The 22835-nt window shown below is 33.3% G+C and overlaps 1 protein-coding gene across 3 annotated transcripts in view; it reads right to left on the reverse strand.

The window, feature by feature from the left end:
* SPATA6 (spermatogenesis associated 6) overlaps positions 1-22835 on the reverse strand; it is a 174304-nt gene that overhangs the window by 144889 nt on the left and 6580 nt on the right. For all 3 annotated transcript variants that reach the window (XM_008057385.1, XM_008057384.1, XM_008057383.1), the window contains exons 2-3: positions 19690-19827; positions 19124-19172 (exon numbers count right to left, since the gene is read on the reverse strand). In XM_008057385.1, coding sequence (XP_008055576.1) covers positions 19124-19172; positions 19690-19704 — 64 coding nt within the window. In that variant the 5' untranslated portion in view covers positions 19705-19827. The remainder of the gene's footprint in view (positions 1-19123; positions 19173-19689; positions 19828-22835) is intronic.

Below are 22835 nucleotides of genomic sequence, written 5' to 3' on the forward strand. Positions count from 1 at the left end.
AAAAGAAAAAATTAAATGAACAGAAACTGTCCCTGGAAAAGACTTTATGGCAGATAAACTAGACAAAGACCTTAAAACAACTATCTGAGAGATGTTCAAAAAGAAGGATGCCTGAAGAAAAATGAGAGAAAAGTCAAGAAAATAATATATGAATAAAATGAAAATGTAAATACAAAGATTAAAAACTCTAAAAAGAAACTAAAAGACAATTCTGAAACATACAGTAACTAATATGAAAAATCTACTAGAGGGATTCAAAGGAAGATTTCCCCAGGGAGAATAAAGGATGAGTGAACTTCAGATAGAGCAATGGAAATAACTGCATCTGAAGTTATGGAACAGAAAGAAAAGATTTTTTAATTTTTTAATTTTTTTCCCTTGGAAATTTAGTCCTTTATTTTTCTGGGGCATTCTCTTTAATAGTTAACAATTCATAAAAATTGATTCCTTTTTAAATTCAAATTTTGAAATAGTTTCAAACTAACAATTATAATGCTATAAGAAAGTGATTAGCAGTACTGGAAAACAGTCAGGGGAGGGGGGGTGGGATTGGCAGTTGAGGGAAACTGCTAGGGGAGGGAGGGGCATACCTTATCAACAAGGGTACCTGCATGATTAATGTTTATATAGCTAACCCTGAATTGTACCCCACATCTCTATAATAAATAAATAAATAAATTTTTAAAAATTGGAATATAGGCTATAGATTAAATAATCAATATATCAATGTTGAATTTTTTGAATTTAAAATGTACATAAAATATAAATATATGTTTATATAATTTAATGAGAGAGAAAGCAAAGGTGGCAAAGTAATACAAATTGGTGAAACTGGAAAAGATTTTTTTTTAAATCGTCTAAGGAATCTATAGGACAACATTTATGGGACTAAAGTATACATTGTGAATGTCCCAGAAGGAGAAGAGAGAGAAAAAGACCAAAGAATATATTTAAAGAAACAATGGCTGAAAGCTTCCCAAATTTGATGACTATAAAAGGGGTGACCAAGAAACCTGGAATTTATTTATTTAAAATTAAATATGCGTACATATTTAAACTTCAGTCACCTGTAAAGTACTCTTCGTTTGATGCAATATACATATTGAGATGCTTAAAACAGTTTTCTGCTGCTCAAAACAGTTTTTGAACTCATCGATTTTGATGTTTTTTAGTGTTTCTGCTGATTTTTATTTCACCCCTTCCACGTGGGCAAAACGTTTTCTTTTGAGGACTTTTTTCAGGGAAACAAACCCCCAAAAAGTCACTAGGGATGAGATCAGGTGAATAGGGAGGGTGGGACTCAGGGGTCATGCCATTTTTGGTCAAAAACTGCTGAACACGCAGCATGGTGTGGGCAGGTGCATTGCCACTGTGGAAGAACCAGTCACCTGTTTGCCACAACTTGGGATATTTCTTCTAAAAATTATGGTACAACCCACTCAAAACTTCCAGATAAAAACTTTGATTCACTGTTTGAAATGGAGGAACAAATTCCAAGTGTACTACAAGGGGCCCACCCTCAAAAAGATAATTCCGGGTTTTTTTGCGGGGGTCACCCTTCATAAAGATCCAAGAAACTCAACGAACGCCAAGTAAGATGAATTTAAAGGGACTCACAATGAGACATATTATAACCTTTTCCAAAGACAAAATGAGACTGTTGAACACAGCACGAAAAGGAGCAACACACCATTTACAAAAGATCTTCAAGAAGACTATAAGCAGAGTTCTCATCAGAAACTTTGGAGGTCAGAAGAAAGTGGGCTGATACACTCAAAAATGCTTTAAAAATTTGTCAAATAAGTATCCTATATCATGCAAAACTCTCCTTTAAAAATGAGGGAGAAATTAAGATGTTCCCAGACAAACAAAAGCTGAGAAGGTTCCTTACCACTAGACCTGCCCTGCAAGAAATGTTTAAGAGACTCCCAAGGGGTGAAATAAAAGAACACTAGACAGTAACACAAAGGCATATGAGGAAGAAAAGATTTCAGTAAAGATAAAGGAATGGAAAATTATAAAAGCCAGTATATAACAATGGGTTGTAATTCCACATTTTCAAAGATTAGTGCATTTTTTAAAAATGTATTAGGTTATGTTTTGAGGCATACAATTGCAAACATGTAACTGTATGACATCAACAACCAAAAGTGTTAGGGTAGTGGTAAAGAAGTACAGTCTTTATATGTTATCAAAGCTAAGCTGTTACGAATTCAAATTAGCATTATAACTTTGGCATGTTAAATGTAATCTCCATCATAACCACAATTAAAATGGCTATAGAATATATACAAAAGGAAATAAGAAGAAATTTAAACAGTTCACTAGCCAAAAAATCAACTAAACACAAAAGAAAATAGGAAACGAGCAATACAAAAAACTTATAAGGCACATAGAAAATAAAAAGCAGTGATAAAAATCCCCTTTTATCAGTAATTACTCTCAATGTAAATGTACTAAATGCCAACCAAACTATAAAAAACAACAGAATGGATAAAAACTTGCAATCCAACTATATGCTGTCTATAAGAGACTCTCTCTATATATCCAAAGACACACAGACTAAAAGGGAAATAATGGAAAAAATAGTCCTCATGAAAAGAGAGCAATGGTGTGTATATTACTCTCAGATAAAATAGATTTTAAGTCATAAACGATTACAAGAGACAAAGAAGGGCATCACATATTAATAAAAGGTTCACTGTGACAGAAAGATATAAAAATTATAAATATTTACACTCCTAATAACAAACTAACAAAATATATGAAATAAAAACTGACAGAATTTAAAGAAGAAATAGATAGTTGTACAATAATAGAAGACTTCAATAACCACTCTCAACAATAAATAAAACAATCAGACGGAAGATAAGGAAACAGAAACTAAAAACACAATAAACCAAAAAGATTTATTAGACATTTACCAAACATTCCACCCAACAAAAACATAGATATTCTTCTCAAGTGCACATGGGGCATTTTCCAGAATACATCATATGGTAGACCACAAATTAAAGTTAACAGATTTAAGAAGATAGTTACATAAAGTATTTACTCTGACCACAATGGGATAATGTTAGAAATCAGTAACAGAAATAAAACTGGAAAATTCACAAATTTGTAGAAATAGAACAGCACACTCTTAAACAACTGATAGATTAAAGCAGAAATCATGATGGAAATTAGAAAATACTTAGAGATAAATAAAAGCAAAAACACAATATATAGTAAACTTTATGTGACACAGAAAGCAGTGCTAAGGGGGAAAATCTGAAGCTATAAATACTTACATTAAAATTTTTTTTAAAAGATCTCAAATCAACAACCCAACTTTACAATTTAAGGAATGAGAAAAGGAAGAACTAAACTCAAAGCTATAGAAGGAAAGAAATGTTAAAGATTAGAGCAGAGATAAATGAAATAGAGAATAAAAAAAAAACAGAGAAAAATCAGAAAAATTAAAAGTTGGTTCTTTGAAAAGATAAACAAAATTTGCAAACATTTGCAGAAATGAAAGTAGGAACATTATTACTGATTCTACAAAAACAAAAACAATTACAGACAAGTACTGTGAACAAATGTAACAAACTATATCGGCTAGAAGAAACAGGCGCATTCCTTCAAAAACAAAACCTACTAATACTAAATCATAAAGAAAATAGAGACTGAATAATAATAATAATAATAATAATATAAAAAGACTGAATCAGTCATCAAAAATCTTCCAACAAAAAGAAAATGCCCTAAAACTGACAGCTTCACAAGTGAATTCCACCAAACATTTAAAGAACTAATACCAATCCTTCTCAAACTTTTCCAAAAAGCTGAAGAAGAAAGAACACTTTGTAACTCATTCTATATGACGAGCAATACCCTGATAACAAAAAGTCAAACAAAAACACTACAAGAAAAGAAAACTATAAAATAAAAACCCTTATAAACATTGATATAAAAATACACAACAGGTTGGGCACAGTGGCTCATACCTGTAATTGCAGCACTTTGGGAGACTGATGCAGGAGGATTGCTTGAGCCCAGGAGTTCAAGACCAGCCTGGACAACATAGTGAGACCTCATCTCTACAAAACACCAAAAAATTAGCCAGGCATGGTGGTATTTGCCAGTAGTCCCAGCTACTCAGGATATTGAGGCGGAAGATCACCTGAGGCCAGGAGGTCAAAGCTGTAGTGAGCTGTGATTGTATCACTGAACTCCAGCCTGGGTGACAGAGTGAGACAGCAGTAAGAAGAAAAAAGAAAAGAAAAGAAAAGAAGGAAAGAAAGAAAAGAAAATTTTTTTAAAGTAGCATCAAAAACAATAAAATACATTGGAATAAAAACTAAGGAGGTGAAAGACTTGTATATTAACAACAAAAATTTGCTGAAAGCAATGAAAAATAAAATCCCAGTGATATTTGTTTTTGCAGAAACAGAAAAATCGATCATAAAATTCACATGGAATCTGAAGGGATCCCAATTAGCCAAAACAATCTTTACAAAAAAACAAAAAAGCTGGAAGACTCACACTTTCTGACTTTAAAACTTACTACAAAACTATAGTAATCAAGATACTGTGATACTGGCAGAAAGACAGACATATAGACCCATGAAGCAGAATAAAGAGCCCAGAAAAAAATCCTTACATATGTGGAACAATGGTTTTTTATGAGTGCCAAGACCACTGAATGGAGAAAGGACAGTCTTTTTTTAAAAATTGTACTGAAAAAACTAGATATTCACATGCAAAAGAATGAAGTTAGATCTTTATTTAACACCACATATAAAAATTAACTTAAAATGGTAATAAATGTAAGGCCCAAAACTATAAAACTCCTTAAAAAAAATAAAACAGGCTGGGCTCAGTGGTTCAGTCTATAATTCCAGCACTTTGGAAGGCCAAGGTGAGTGAATTGCCTGAACCTGTGGATTTGAGACCAGCCTGGGCAACTTGGTGAGACCTCGTCTCTACAATTAAACCAAAAAAATTAGCCAGGCATCGTTGCGCGTGCCTGTAGTTCCTGCTACTTGGAAGGCTAAGGCGGAAGGATTGCTGGAGTCCAGGAAGTCGACGCTAGGGTGGCCATGAGTGTGCCAATGCACTCCAGCCTGAGCGACAGAGTGAGACTTCAACTCATAAATAAATAAATAAATAAATAAATAAATAAAATGCTTCATGATACTGGATGTGGCAATGATTTCTTGGATAAGACAACAAAGACACAGGCAATACAAGAAAAAATAGACAAATTGGACTCAATGAAAACTTTAAAATTTTGTGCATAAAAAGGCAATATCAATGGAGTTAAAGGGCAACCCACAAAATGGGAGAAAACATTTGCAAATCATATATCCGATAGAATCCAGAATAGGTAGAAAACTCCTAAGACTCAACATCAACAAAAGAAAACAATCAAAAATGGTTGACCCAAGACTTGAATAGACATTTCTCCAAGTTACACATATAGCTTATAGACACGTAAAAAGATGCTCAAAATTACAATCATTAGAAAAACTGCAAATTAAATTCAAAACAAAATAACACCTCACACTCATTAGCACAGCTACTATTTTTTAAAAAAGAAAAGCAACAAATGTTGGTGAGGATGTGGAGTTCCAATTTTATGTGAATGTAAAATGGTAGAGCTGCTATGGAAAACAGTATGCCAATGCTTAAAAAAAATAAAGTAAAAATACAATTACCATATGATCCAGCAATTCCACATCTGGGTATATACTCAAAAGAACTGAAAGTAGGAATTCAAACCAGTATTTGTACAGCCATGTTCATAGAAGCATTATTCACAACAGCTAAAATGTGGAAGCAACCCAAGTGTCCATCGACAAATGAAAGGATAGGCAAAATATAGTATATACATACAATGAGATATTATTCATGTTTAAAAAGTCAGGAAATTCTAACATACTACATATTAAAACATAGATGAAACTTGAGGACATTATGTGAAATAAGCCAGTCAAAAAAACACAGTATGAGACACTGACAATAGTGAAAATCATAGAGAAAAAAAGTAGAATGGTAGTTGCCAGAAGAACAGGGAGGGGGAAATAGGATTGCATTGTTTAATGGGTATAGAGTTTCAGTATAAGAGTTATGGAGATGCATGTTGGTGATGGTTGCACATTATAAATGTATTTAATATCACTGAACTGTACACTTAAAATGATTAAGATAGTAAATTTTATGTTATGTATACTTTAATAAAAAATACTTCAGGGAGAAAGACTTTAAATTATTGAAGGAAAAGCTTTAGAGAGAACTAATGCTGCTGGAACCCAAATATAAAGTTACTGTAAACTATATCTACTGGTACATATAACATAATTAATCTCATTTTGCAACTGTACTTTATCTTATAACTAAAGATAATTGTCTTCCTTCTGGAAAAATTCTCATTTTTCACATGTACTTTTAGTGTGAGGTACAAATTAAATGTACAATACTCCCAAAATCCTAGTTACATATGTAAATCAAAAGACTACAGTAAATAACTTAAGAGAAAATGTCTGACTACTATTAACTTTTGTATCAGGAAGAACAACAGCTATAATAATTTTTTCAAAATACCTATGTATCTGCTTTAACTATAAAGATGAACTGGTTGGGATGGATTTGCTATTTTGAATTTAAAATATGAATTCTTATTCCTACAAGCTCTCCTGAGGATTGAGTCTGGGATACTCTCATTCATAGACTTTGAAAGATTTATTCTTAGCCTTCAAATTCTTACCTGAAAACATTTTGAATACCCCAGACACCAGGTAAGCACTAATTCTTAGAAGCTAAGAAGCAGGGGCTCTAATGATACTGCTACTTTTCCTAAAGGCAAGAGAACCCAACAGGAATACCTGGTAATCTACTGTAAAATATATAAAGATCATATCTTCTCTTACCCAAATGTTGAAGGAAATGTGACCAGAAGAGTTATTCTATTATAAATTCTCAAATACAAAATGCATTTCCTAATCAAAGGATTATAACACTACAAATAGGTATCTTTCAATAGGATAGTTCCAACAGTTATCCAAAACAGTAATGAGAGGCAGTTATATGATACATTTATGATATGTTACCTAACTCCTTGGATATCAAGTACCTAGTATGGGTCAGGTACTGCAATATGCACTATATGCAATATGTTCACAATACTCAGCAGTGAACAAAACAGGACAAGTCTCTGCTCTTATAATAACTGTCATTCTAGTGAGACAGAAAATAAAAAGTAAATCATTAATCAATGCTAGGAAGAACAAGAGGAGGACCATTCATCCCTGTTTACCCTGAGTAGTCCCCATTTAAAATCTTTTTCTTTGGCAGAAATATTAATAGTATACCCTTTTACTCTCAAAATATCCTGGTGTTGAAGATACAAATCTAGAGAAAATGAGATAGAGATTGAGATACTGATCAAAGAGGGGTGCTATTTTATAAATGTTGGTAAGCAAAGGCCTCTCTGATTATGATGATAAAGCTGAGCAGTGGCTGGAAATAAGTACGGGAACAAACCACGATTAAGCCTGGAAGAAGAGCTTTTCAAGTAATATATCTGTGACAGTATAGTGAAAGAACGTGTGTGTGAGTATGTGTATATGTAGATGAAATTCTGTAAACTTCAGTGGGAGAGAATGAAAGCCTACAGTTTCAATAGAAAAGTCGACAAAGTAGATAACTTTTTCATTGTCTTTCTTGCTTAAAAATGACTCCCAGGGTATATTTTAGGCAAACCAATTTTATTCTGGTAGATTCCAAGACTAAAAACCATTTTCCTAAAGAGAAAACATTCCCTATGAATGTAAATTGTCCTGTTATGGATTTTAATATCATTAGCATTTAATATCATTTTATATATCACTGATATATATTTCCCTAGAGCTTGCAGTGGTTCTGGGTCTCTGGAGTTTCCTTAGAGGTGAACATAGCGTATGAAATAGAACTGGAAACTTCTATAATAACTCTAGTAGGAGTAACAGTAATAATAACACAACATCACCAATAATAATAAGCAAAGGACATTTTAAACTACTACTGTCACCAAGGCCTGGAATCATTTCACCTGAGGTTACTCAAGAATCTGACCATCATCAGACTGGTCCAGTTAAATGGGTGCTAACATCCTTTAAGCATTTGGACCATATTCAATTTGACTTTCAATAATATAGTCTCAATTATGAAATTTTTTATTTTAGACAGATAAGCACAAATTAGGTTTATAGTTTAGATAATGAGGAATGATATATATGACTCACACCTCCTGCAGTAGAATATGTAGGTAGAAATTCTAGAAGATTCCACATTGTTTCAATAACTTTCTTTACTTGAAATGCTTCTCTTTGCTTCCATTGACATAAAGTCAAACTGATTGACCTCTTTGGGCTCAATTTTATATTTTACTTAAATGGGCTGTTTCTATCATTTCTGCTATCACTCTATGTTTAAGTTTTAAGGCTCAGTACTATGAAAGTTCACTTTAGGAACATCTATGGGCTGCCTCCTCAGCATTCATTCCCCTTCTTCCCCTTTCCATTGGAGATCTGTGTAGTTCTTAGGAAGCTAACACATGTACCATCACCCGAATCAAAGGTAGAGTATATATAGGCTATGTCAGCAACATACAGTGTTTTTACAACAGTATTCCCTTTCTTACTTTGATTAGAATAAATCTCAAAGCCTGATGAAAATAGACTTCTTAATGGAGGAAGGAAACACAGAACATTTTTTTAAGAATATAGTGGGAAAATGTGAGGCCTGAAATTACTAAAATTTTGCTGCCATGAATTTTGCTACCATAAATGAGGTTAAGATTCAGGAAAATGTAACAATTATAAATGTATAAGCAATTAAAACAGAGTCTCAAAATAAACATATTAGTCTAGACCCAATTAGAAGAGAGAAGTAGCACAGGAAAACTTAATATAAAGAAATGTTAACTATATCCTGGTATTCAAGTAACAAAAGATTGTCTAGGAAGATGTAAAGAGTACTTAAAATAATATAGGAATAGCAGGTATAAGAACAGTCATTATCCCTAGGGCTCAGACACAACAATCAGTAAAAGAGATATGCCCACGCCCACCTCCCCAGTGACAGATCTAGACCTTGTTCGAGAGGGTACAGTTCACTCACTGAAAGAAAAGTTTCTCTAGTCTCATGCCAGTGGAACATACTGGAACTCTACCCTCTGGAACTTGCACGAAATTCTCTCTACGAGGCCAGGGAGGCCATCCACACAACTTTACCAGAAGCACTTCACTACAAACTATCTAAAGAGGAAACAGTTGGGGGCAAAATGCTGTTGACTGCCATATAGTGCAGTATCTGAGCACTAGAAAGCTACAAGGGCTTCAGAAGCCTGGGGCTAGAAAAAGTCAAGTGAACACACAAGTAACTGAAAGAAAAATTCTCTCCCCTGCAGTATTTCTCCAGAGTCCTCTAATACACAAAGCTTCAGCACCAGGTAGAAAGAAAAAAATATTTCAAGGGTTTAAATCAATTTCTACAGAACAGACAAGGTTGAATTTGGTACTGAGGGGCAATGAATTGATAATCAGCAGATTATATAAAGCAAAACTTGATATAAATGAAAGGGGAAACAAAGAACTCCATAATTATAGTTAGACATTTAAATATCCTTCTCTTAGTAACTGGTAAAACAATCAAACTTTCCATCACAAAAAATACAACCAAAGTACAAAAGATTTTAACTTTATAAACCAACTTGACCAAAATGATAGAAATAGATTGATATAGAAAAATTAAACCAACAACAGCAAAATACAGTTGATTTTCAACCATACAAATTTGAACTGTACAGATTCTCTTATACACAGATTTTCTTCTGCCTCTGGACCCCTGAGACAAGACCAACCTCTCCTCTTTCTCTTTCTTCTTAGCTTACTCAACATGAAGATGACAAGAATGAAGAACTTTATGATAAGCCACCTTCACTTATTTAACAGTAAATATATTTCTCTTCCTTATGATTTCCTTAATAACATTTATTTTCTCTAGCTTGCTTTATTTTAGAAAAAAGTATATAATACATATAACATACAAAACGTGTTAATTGGCTATGTTATCACTAAGACTTTCAGTCAACAGTAGGGTATTTGTAGTTAAGTTTTTGAAAGTCAAAAGTTACATGCAAGTTTTCAGCCACATGGAGGGTTAGCACTCCTAACCTCTGTGTTATTTAAGGATCAACTGTACATAATTTTTTCAACTGCACTGGAGCATTCTCATAAGACTTTATGATAGACTATAAACAAGTTTCAATAAGTTTAAAAGGATTAAAAATACAAATTATGTTCTCACACCACAACAGAATTAAATTAAAATCAACATTAGAAAGAAATGTAGGAAATTCCAAATATTTTAAAATAAAGGAACACATTTCAAAAAAACCCAAAGGTCAAAAATAAATTACAAAAAAATTAGACAATATCTTAAAATTAATGGAAACAAAAAATAACATAAAAATTTGTAAAAATAGGGCAGAACAAGTAGGACATGGAAAATTATAGCTTTAGAAGCTTATATCAAAAAGGAGACATACCTAAAATCAATAATTTATGCTTCCAACTCAAGAAGCTAATAAAGGAAGAACAAATCATAAACAAAGTAAGTATGGGTTAAACAGACCTAATCCAAAAATATGAAATCTGAAATGCTCCAAAATTCAAAACATTTTGAGTGCTGACATAACATCACAAGTGGAAAATTACACATTTAACTTCATGTGAGAGGACATAGTCAAAATACAGGCATACAACACAGTTTATTCAGCATCCCCAAGAGAAAAAAGACCCTCTCAGCCCCCATCAGCTGTGATATATATTTTCCAAGCACACCCATACTTCCCCATACAAGCATACCCACAAGAGGTAATATGACATGTGTGTAGAACAGACATGCCAATGGCAGGTCAGGTTCCCCACAATGTCCCACATAGAGCCAAGGCCTATATTCTTTACTCACTGTGTCTTTTTGTTTTTTCTCTGCTTTGTGGTGTTAAAGATATTGTTAAAATATAGCAAAAAGACCTACAGATTCTCTTATGGAAAAAGAGGAAGCTTTTATGTTTACCTATATCACAGAAAGTCAAGTTGTTGAAGAAGATGGACTGTTAAAGTTATACTGAAAATTATAAACAGAAGTTAATGAAAAATAGAAAAACACTGCAAAAAACTAAAAAGATCTTGATCATGTATTGAAAAAGTGAATCTACCAGCAATGCAGTGAGCATATACTATTTAATTGTAGGCTGATCATGAAACAAGCAAAGAAAATTAAAAGGAAATCTGAATGTGCAACAGACTGATTGCAGAATTTAAGAAAAGACATGGCATTAAATTTTTAAAGATTTGTGGTGATAAAGCATCTATAACCAGCAGACAAATTTATTGATAAGTTTGTCAAGGTCATCACTGATGAATATTTAAAGCCAGAAAGCCGATGAAATACCATTGTTTTGGTTTTACTGCCCCATAAAGACACTGATTACAGATGATGAGGCAGCCCCTACAAGAATTAAGTAAGCCAAGGACAATAACTGTTCTGGGATATGCTAATGCAGCAAGCATACATAAAGGTAAACTTGCTGTAATAGACAAAAGCTTGTGTCCTTGTTGTTTTCAAGGGGTGAATGCCTTACTAATCCATTATTATGCTAACAAAAAAGCATGGCTCACCAGGGACATCTTTTCTGATTGGCTTCATAAACATTTTGTGCCAGCAGCTTATGCTCACTGCAAGGAAGCTGGACTAGCTGGTGACTATAAGATTGCTGGCGTTTTTTTTGACAACTATTCTCATCCTTCAGCTGACTTTGTCATTTAAAATAATGTTTATACCTTGTACTTTCCCCCCAGAAGTGACTTAATAAATACAGACATGTGACCACAATATCCTTAGATCAATGAAGAGTAAACAGAAAAACGGTTTCTTGAAGAGCATGCTAGCAGTGGTGAACAGAAGTGTTGGTGTGGAAGGTTTTCAAAAGGAGTTTAGCATGAAGGATGCCAACACTTGGAACACAGTGACTAAAAATACAGTTGCTGTACATGCAAGGCACAACCTCTGATTTACTACTATGTTCAGTGATGATGATGAACAAGGTGATGACCTTAAAGAATTTCTTATGTCAAGTAAGAAAAAAATTATGTCCCATCTCCTTACTATGCAAAAATATAACTTCAGAGTCCATCAAGAAACTGTAAGAATTGGACATCAAAGAAGTTTTTTAACATTAATGAGGTTCCAGTTATTCAATGACCAATGATGAAACAGTTAAAATGGTTCTGAATCAAGGTGATCATAATAGTGACAGAGAAGATAACACTGTTAATACTACATAAAAAGTGCCTATAGATGACATGATAAAAGTGTATGATGGACTTATTGAAGAACCAGAACAGAATGCATTCAAAAGAGAAAAAGAAATTGACAGTTTATAAAATCAAAGAGATACTTCTAAGGCAAAAGTATTTGTTAATGACAACTGAGGAGGAGACATTTTTAAAAGTCATCTAGCAAAATGCTTCCTTATCCTTAGAGGATCTACTTACTGGCCCCTCAACTGTTTCTGATGTTTCTTCTCACCTAAAAAATAAAATACAATGTACAGTAACCTTTTAATCAAAACAGCATCATAAATGGAGACTGAAAGCCTGCTCCTGTTTGTTGTTGTTTAATAGCCGACACTGGTATTTTGATTATTTTGATGATGCTACTGTGCTGCTTAGTTACTCTGAACACATTATTTTTCACTATATTAAAGTATGTAATTTTTTTTACTGTTAAGTACTGACATGTAAATAACCATAAGAATATCATCACTTATTGATGGCATGTAAATTCAGAGTCAAGAATGATGCTAAATAACCAACCACAGATTGTCCACATGGGTGGCTAAGATATGCCTTTGCTTTCTGATGGTTCAATGTATACAAACTTTGTTTCATGCACAACATTATTTAAAATATTGTATAAAATTAACCCCAAGCTATTTGTTTAAGGTATATGTGAAACATAAATGAATTTCATGTATAGACTTGGGTCCCACCCCCAAGATACCTCATTATGTATACACAACTATTCCAAAAACCAAAAAAAATCTAATACACTTCATGTCTCAAGCATCTCAGATAAGGGATATTCAACCAATAGAAGAAAGGGATAATAAAGATAAAATGAAAGTCAGTTAAATAAAAAAGAAGAAAGGGATAGAAAAAAATCATTAAAACAAAAAAGTAGATTCTTCAAAAATATCAACAAACTTGATAAACTTTTAGGCTAAACCATCCAAGAAAAAAAGATAAAACACAAATTATCAAAATCAAGAATGAAAGAAGGGACATTACTCCTAATCTTACAGAAATTAAAACGATCATAAGGAGGAAAATGAACAACTTTATGCACACAAAATAGGCATTTTAGATGAAATGGACATATCTAGAATGACAAATACCAGAAATAATTCAAGAAGAAATAGATATATAACTTAAAATTTTGATATAATTTAAAACTTTTCCACAAAGAAAAGCCCAGATCCAGATGGTTTCACTGGTGAATTGTAACAAACATTTAAAGATAAAATATAGCCCAGGTGAGTGGATTGCCTGAGCCCATGGTTCAAGAACAGACTGAGCAACTTGGTGAGACCTCATCTCTACAATAAATAAAAAAACTAACAGGGCATAGTAGCGCATGCCTGTAGTTCCAGCTACTTGGAAGGTTGAAGCAGAAGGATTTCCAGTGAGCCCAGAGGGTTGATGCTGGGATGGTATGGTCGTGAGTGTGCCACTGCACTCCAGCCTGGGTGACGGAGTGAGACTCCAACTCAAAAAAAAAAATAATACAAACTCTTCCAGGAAACAGAAAGAAAGGAAATGTCTCTTAATTCATTCCATAAGACAAGTAAAAACAACATTCCTCAAAAATATACACAAAAAAATAACAAAATACTAGCAAACTGAATCTGAGAAAATATAAAAAGAATGATATACGGTGGCCAAGTGGGATTTATCCCAGGAGTGAAAGGTCAGTTTAACACTGGAAAATCCATTGATGTAATAAACCATATCACAATAAGGGAGGAAAAAAACATGATAATCTTCACATAGAAAAAATAATTTGCTCCAGTAATGTAGAAACAGCTAGAAAAAAAAACCCAGCCGGGCTCGGTGGCTCAGCCTGTCATCCCGCGCCTTTGGGAGGCTGAGGTGAGTGGATCGCCCGAGCCCGCGGGTTCGAGACCCGCCTGGGCGGCGAGACCTCATCTCTACAATAAATCAAAAAATCAGTCGGGCGTGGTAGCGCGCGCCTGTAATTCCGGCTACGCGGAAGTCTGAGGCGGAAGGATCGCCGGAGACCAGCAGTCGAGGCTGCGGTGGCCGGCAGCGGCCACTGCACTCCAGTCTGGGCGACAGAGCGAGAACTCCAACTCAAAAAAAAAAAAAAAAAAAAAAAAAACCCAACAACAATTTGACAAAACCCATTCATGATAAAAACTCTCCAATAGCCAGGAATAGAGCCCTTCATCTTCTATTCATAAAAGAGGATTTTCTGATAAAGGGTATCTATAATAAAAACTAGAGACAATTTCATATTTTATGGAGGACTAAATGTTTTCTCCCTAATATTAGAAGCAAGGCAAAAATGTTTGTTTTTACCATTTATAGACATCATTGCACTGCTCTTGTCAATGCAGTAAGACAAAAGAAAGAAAGGAGGAAAAGATGCTAAAGCTATACAGATTGAAAAGAAAAAAGTAAAACTGGCATTATTCTCAGATCATATGATTCTGTATAAAAATTAATCTATGAAAACAACAATAATAAAAAACCTATCTGACCTTTAAAAAAATATAGCAGGGGCAAGATTCAAGACACATAAAATCAATTTTATTTCTATAGAATAGTAAGCAAAAATTAAAAATAAAAATAAAACAATTCTATTCATAATAGCATCAAAAAGAATAAAATACTTGGAAATAAATTTAAGAAAGGAAATGTAAGATCTGTATACTGAAAACTCCAAAGCATTGGTAAGAAAAATAAAAATATTTTTAAAAGGTGGGGGGAAGACATAACAGATTCATTGATTAGTGATTTGATAGTTTTAGGAAAGCAGTTCTCCAAGATTTGTCCCTAAATTTAACACTATTTCTATGCAACACGCTTCCCATCAAATTCCAAGTCAGTTTTTATGCAGAAATTGACAAGTTGACCATAAAATGTATATGGTATCCAAGGACCTAGAAATAGTCAAAGTAAAGTTGAGGAGGATATACAACCTGACTTCAAAACTTACTGTAAAGTAATAAAAACAATGGTATTAAGATAAGGTTAGACACGTTGATGAGTGAAACAGACTAGAGAGTCCAGAAGTAAACCCTCCCATTTATAGTCAACTGGTTTTCAAAAAAGGTGCAGACAAGTCAATGGAAAAAAGGATAGTCTTGTCAACAAACGATGCTGGGACAACTGGATATCCAGCTACCAAAAAAGAAAAAAAAAGAGAGAGAGAGAACTCCCACCATACAAAAAAATTAACTCAATATGGCATAGGCCTGAAGGTATGAGATAAAATTATAAAATTTCTAAAGGAAAAAAGTAGGAGAAAATTTTTGTAACCTTAGGTTAGGTAAATATTTCATAGATGTGATAACAAAACACACACCATAAAGAAAAAAATTGATTAATTAAACTTTATAATTTTTGTTTTCTAAAAGATACCACTGAGAGAATGAAAAAACAAATCACAGACTGGGAGAAAGTATTTGTAAATCATATATCTAATAAAGGACTTATATCCAGAATATTAAAAAGAATAATCCTTGCAACTCAATACAAAGACAAACAACCCAATTCCAAATTGGGCAAATGATGTGGATAAGTATTTTACAAGAAAAGATATATGAATGGCTAATTAGCACATGGAAAGATGTTCAAAATCATTAGTCATTATTAAAATGTAAATTAAAAAGACAATGAGATATGACTACACACACACATACTAACAATATCAAATCTTGGGGATAATGTGGAGAAACTGAAATCTTCATACATTGCCGGTGGGAATGAAGAATGGACAGTAACTTTGAAAACAGTTTCTTAAAAGACTAAATATATATTTAACCATACAACCCAACATATATGCACATACTCATATCAACATGGTTCACAATTGCTGAAAAGTCAAAGCAGTCCAAATGTCCATCAGATGGTCAATATTGGGGGGGAAGTTCCATACAGTTAGAACACTGTTCAGCAATTAAAAGGAATGAACTACTTGGGTGTAGAACAACATGGATAATCCTCAAAAACATTATTCTAAATGCAAGCAGCCAGAAAGAAAAGTCTACATATTATATAACACTTTATATGAAATGTCTATAGAAAAGGCAAAGATATAGAGACAGAAAATAGATTCGTGGTTACTAGGAACCATGGGGCTAGGCATAGGGATTGACTGTAAATAGGCATCAGGGAACTTTTCAGAGTGGCAGAAATATTCCGTATAAATTTTCTAGAAATTATTTAACTCTCAGTTACAATGAATACATTTTATGACATGTAAATTATGTCTTATTAAAGCTGCTAAATAAAGCAAGGGAAAGAGGGAATGAAGCATTTGCCTTGCCTTTCCTATAGGAACTACATTTCAGAGTAACCAAATTGCTAATAAGCAAAATTTCTTTCACAGAAAAATTCTAGCTAATAAATACAAAGAAATTACAATATTATAAAAATAACAATTTTGTAACCCCTAATGAACAGACAAATCTCAACGGATGCTAAAGCTATTAGTTGAAAACCTGATGAGGAACTCTATAATGGAGGAATTAGGTTGCCTGGAGCCAAATGATCAAACTTAGCATCTCTAAACTTAAGATAATCAGACATTTTATGCAACTTGATTCACAGCATCAACTTTGAAGGTGTCTTGCCAAAACAGTAGAACAAAATATATCAAACCTCTTAGTCTAATGATCATTTTTTCATACAAGTAATAAACAACCTAAACAATACTTCAAGGAAGCAATCAGCCAAATCCAAACTGTAGGACATGCTAGTTTTTCTTACAAATTCACAATATTAAAAATAAATAAGCAAGAAAAGTATGGGACATTACTACAGAGAAAAAGATAAATAGCCGTATATAATGTGTGAACCACACCTTGACTGGATTCTGATTTTAACAAAACCAACTATACAAAGACATTTTGAGGACAACTGGGGAAATCTGAATAATGACTAAGAATTTTATTTTATTGAGGAATTATTGATTTTGTTAGGTGTGATACAAGCATAGTGGTTATATTTTTTTAAAGTCTTTCTCTGTTGGAGGTCATACCAAAGTATTTGTGAAATGACATAATGAATAGAACTTGCCTTTAAATATTTCAGCTATTTTCTTGAAATGGAAGGGTAAATATGTTAATAAGATTGGCAAAATACCAAAAATTATTAAAGTTGGGTGACAGATCCATAAGACTTCATCATTCCATTTTCTCTACTTTTAGTGTTTTTGTAATTGTTCATATTATTTAAAGTTAGGAAACAAAAATTGCAAAATAGGGGTGTGGAGGAGAAAAAAAGAAAAAAGAGTCCAACGCATACAAGAGAAGTCAGAAATAAAAACTGAACTGGAAGTCAACAGAAGATAAGTAATTTATGAAGCCAAGTCTTCATATAAGAGTACTATATGGGTATAAGGAGAGAGCATAAATGGGCAGAAAGAGATCAGAGAAGTGAAGCTAGTGAAATACCAATATTTTAAAGATAGGGCAGAGAAAGATGAATTTGAGAAGGATTCCAGAAAGTAGTACTTCTCAGTGGTTGGGAAGATACTCAAGAAAAAATGAGTCAGGGAAATTAAGGAAGAAAATTTCTAAAAAAAATAGTTAACACTTTTTATAGCCCCTAAATTTCAAATCAAATAATAAAAAAACATTATTTTTAACAGAATTTCAAAATAAGAGAAATGATTATCTTCATTTTTTTCTAAGATATAAAATTTACTCTGGTAAATTGTACTAAACAAGATGTTCAGGAAATATTAAAATTCATATATCCACTGCCATGAAACTGTCACCTACCTAGTGTGCCACAGTGGAAAATATAGCACCAAGTGCTAGAACAGCTATAAAAAAAAAAAATAAGATATTGACACTGGCCATAAACAGTTCTCTGAAGAAGAGCCACTGAAGTATAAGCTCCATGAAGACAGACAATGAGATGGCCCTGTTCCTCCCTATATACCCAGATTCTAGCACATTGCCAGGCTACATGTTTCCATACTGCTAGAATTCCAAAGGGGCAGATATCTTAGGAAAAAATAAAGATAATAATTTTGACGTGGGAAGTGTTAGAGTGGGAGGGCAGTTAACAGTGATGATGGGCAATACTGTGAGTCACAGTTATACATCAGATCAATCTGGAGATCTCAGAGCCCTTTCTAATTGCAAAGACAAATAACAGGGCATTGGATTTCATACCAGGGTTTGAATTATTTATACCCAAGTGTACATTTTTTGCACTGCTGTTCTCTCTCACAAATATTTGTATCTTTTATTGTTAAATCTCAGTACTTTGAAGAATTTACTGTTATCTTCAGTCTGACAAATGTCTCCTTCAAATAATTAACTAACATAATGAATATAATTCAAACTGCAAGAGCATATATATTTTAAGCTACCATTACTTTGATCTTCCATTATTTACTCTCTTAATTTGTAATATACTGAGGTTGAAGACATATTTTTGTTTCCAGGGTGAAGTCCCACCTAACAGGAATCTCTATCTTTACATCATAAACACTTCATATCATCTTAATCAATACAAAGTTTAAATAAGTCTTTCTTTGTTTTCAAAGACCAAACATAGAAAAAGGAATAATTCTTAACCTCTCTGCTACACATACTTTTTAAAAATTATTTCTAGGAATATTCTGAAATTCTAAAAAGCATAAAAAAGTCTCAGTTCAATATTTTAAAAATTCTATTAGACCCTTTTAAACTTTTGTTTAACCCAAGATTAAAGATCATAAGGATAATAAATTCTAAAATATCTTAGAATCAGGAGTTTAAAAGTCTAAAACTTACATTCAAGCTGTGCAACCACATCTCCAGGGTCTACTGCTTCAGGGAACACCTAGAAGGCAAGACATAAGGGGAAGGAAGTAGGACGGAGAATATATATGACTCTTTGTTTTTTCCCTCACATTCCCAAAATATCATTCCTTTCCCACCAAAAAAATTTAGATATTATTGAGAACTTTACTTCCCCTCTGCTTCCCATGATCACTATGAAAGATTTTACAAATAAACTTTACAGCTGACTGCCTCCCTCTCCAACTTTGTCTGCTAATACTCTTACCTTATTTGTTACCATGGAATGTACCAGCCTTTCGGGTGTTCTTCAACCTATCAAGCTTATGACTTATTCATCAAGTAAACAATCTAATCCATCAAGGAAAAGGCAACTGATTCAATGCATATTTAATGCATATTTATTTTCAAGTTTAAAGATTTAAGTTACAAATTTCATTTTCAATTAAACCAAAGCATATAGTCAGTAACAATAATTAGTGTTATGGGCTTTAATTCAAAAATTAAAGCCACTTTGGATGTTTTTGTTTGTTAATACTTGATCTTATATCTGAATTTACCTTTTCAAACACCATTCTGGCATTGAAAACCAGTGGAAAAGTGGCTGGGACACATTGTGTCTTTTTGTATTGGCCAAACACACAGATGCTAAGATAGATGTCCTCCTTGTCTTTCAGCACCACTCCTGGACAAGTTACCTGAAAGAAATTAGACAAATGGATGTAATTGCTTTATTAATTCTCTGAACTATCCACTAAAATAGCATCAAATGTTACATAAAAACAGTCTGCAGCCGGGCTCGGTGGCTCAGCCTGTAATCCCGCGCCTTGGGAGGCTGAGGTGAGGGGATTGCCTGAGCCCGTGGGTTCGAGGCCCGCCTAGGCAACTTGATGAGACCTCATCTCTACAATAAATCAAAAAATTAGGTGGGTGTGGTACCGCGCACCTGTAGTTCCAGCTATTTGGAAGGCTGAGGCGGAAGGATCACCGGGGCCCAGCAGGTCGAGGCTGCGGTGGCCGGGAGCGGCCACTGCACTCCAGTCTGGGTGACAGAGTGAGACTCTAACTCAAAAAACAGTCTGCTAACCTAATAAAAGTATTCACAAATTTTAAAAAGAGAGAGTCTAGTGTTTACAGAGTTAAATGAAATGCCTTTATAACTTCCATCCCTCTGAGAAATCTAAGATTTTCCATTTGGTTACTTGTGCCACATTTGAAACTCTATGTACTGGCTCTTGGGACAGACACTAATAGTTTTAAACAGTCAGCCTTAGGCTCCTACTTCATGCTGAATGCTGACATAAAGTTATTCAGCATCATTTAATCACAAAGGATTAACACTCAGCAGAAACAAAACATTAAACTAGAAAACAAAAGAAAAAACCTGATAAATAGCACAAATCTGACCTCTTTTACCTTCAATAGCAGCCCATAGATACCTTCATCAAAAGCAGTATGACAAAGTTTTAAAGATAATGCATTGAAAGCTTCCAGCCCAATATACTATTTTTAAAATTATTAGGTTGCACTTCACTATCCTCATTGTGATTCACAGAAAGTATAGGCATAAAATTTGTGGTTTCTAAATAACACCTAGCACAAGTCTCTCCAGTCCCTGCCATATTCCATTGCCAGTGATCAACCACACCCTTAACGGAATATTAAAACCTCTCTAAGTCTTGAGTCCACCATAGTAATATTACCTAACACACCCTTAACAATATATTCAAAGTATATTTTTATTGTTCTTTGAACATACACATTACTTTCTTGCCTAATGTTTTTTCATCATCTGTATAATGCAACATAATATAATGTAACAAAGTGCTAACACCTTACTACTCCATTCTATCTTCTCCTCATTTACTCCCACCACTGCTAAGATATACATCAGTTCCCATGTCTTATGCAAAATTTGTTTAATCAGTTATCATAATTCAATTCAGTCTAATTCAAATATTTATTATGAACTTACTAAATACAACTAAATATGTTCTAAATTCTAATAGCATTTTGTAGTTCTCTTAAGGTCCAAACTATTTCCTAAATGCATTTTAATTAAGTGGATGCATATCACCTCTTTTATTTATGATAAATTCCCTGAGGAAAGAATTTTATTTTTCTCATCATTGTATCCAAAGAAATAGACTTTCAGAATTAAGAAAAAGCATAGAGGTTAGCCAGTCCAGCTTTGAATGTTTTATGTATGAAACCAACAGGGCCCCAGGAAAGTTTAGGTGACCTACTAACTTAAGGTCACAAAGTAAATGAGTCACAAGATTAAATGAATTAATACATTCAAAGTGCTTAGAGCAGTTCTTGACAGAGCATTCATCAATACTAGCTATCATTATTATAAGATTAATAACTATATTATCTGCCATCTTAGCACACTATTAAATTGACTAAGACTTCATAACACTTTGTACACAGTAGTTAAGATTATTTTCTGTGCCAGCTATTTTGACTCTATCTCACTCTTACTCTACTTTCCACTTTCATCCTAATATAGTCCCAACTGATCACTAAAATCAAGGTCCTTGGCAAATCTCATTCTGTCCATCAGGTTCATTTCCTAACTTGCATCATTAAAACCAAAACTGTCCTTGTGTCCCCAAGTCTGTGTTGTCCAACATGGAAGCTGCTAACCACTTATGCTTATAATTGTAGATAGTTTAACTTGAGATGAGCTATAAGTATAAAATACATACTGTATTTTAAAGACTTAGTTTAAAAAATGCAAAAATATCCCATTAATAACTTTTATATTAATTATATGTTGAAAAATATTTTAAACATATTGATTTAAATAAAATATGTCATTAAACATAATTTTATCTCCTAACTGTTTAAAATATAGCCACCAGAAAATTTAAAATTACATTCTTAGTTCAAATTTGACACTAACATTGTATTTCTTTTAGACTAGACATCACTGCTCTAATTGTCCTCACTAGAAACTGCTGAGTCTCTTTCCAATTTGCAACATATACAAGAATGCATGACTTTCTTTAATCTCATCTACAATTCTACAAATTCGGTCATCCTTTAAAAGAAAGCAGGAAAAGAGAAACTAAAGAAAACAAGATGTGATAAACCACTAGGCAAGGTGGTTGACTTAAACCATCTTGACAAACTATGACATACGAGAGGGACCCAACAAAACCCATAATTTATTTGTAAATTTATTTATTCTTCCATGTTTAAACTTTAGTCACCTTCAAAGTACTCTCCATTTGATGTCATATACCTATCGAGAGGTTTTTTCCACTGCTCAAAACAGTTTTTGAACTCATCAATTTTGATGCCTTTCAGTGTTTCCGCTGTTTTTTGTTTCGCCTCTTCCACATTGGCAAAAAGTTTCCCTTTAAGGACTTTTTTCATTCAGGAAAATAAAAAAGTCACTTGGGGCAAGATTATCTGGACTGAAGAACAGAAAAAAAAAAAAAAGAATAACAAAAATGAAGAGAGTCTCAGAGACCTATGGGACACCATCAGGCACAGCAAAATAAAAATAATTGGAGGCGCAGAAAAGAAGAGAAGAGGCCAGAAAAAAAATTACAAGAAATAATGGATGAAAACCTCTGAAATTTAAAGACAAACAATAAACACATCTGACAATACCAAAGAACCCCAAACTGCACACATAATAAACTTTCAAAAGAATCCAAAGAACTCTCAAGAAGAGAGAAACTTGAAAGTAGCA

This window comes from Carlito syrichta, unplaced genomic scaffold, assembly GCF_000164805.1.
Source record: "Carlito syrichta isolate Samal-C Ts95f unplaced genomic scaffold, Tarsius_syrichta-2.0.1 Scaffold302986, whole genome shotgun sequence".
Taxonomy (NCBI): Eukaryota; Metazoa; Chordata; class Mammalia; order Primates; family Tarsiidae; genus Carlito; species Carlito syrichta.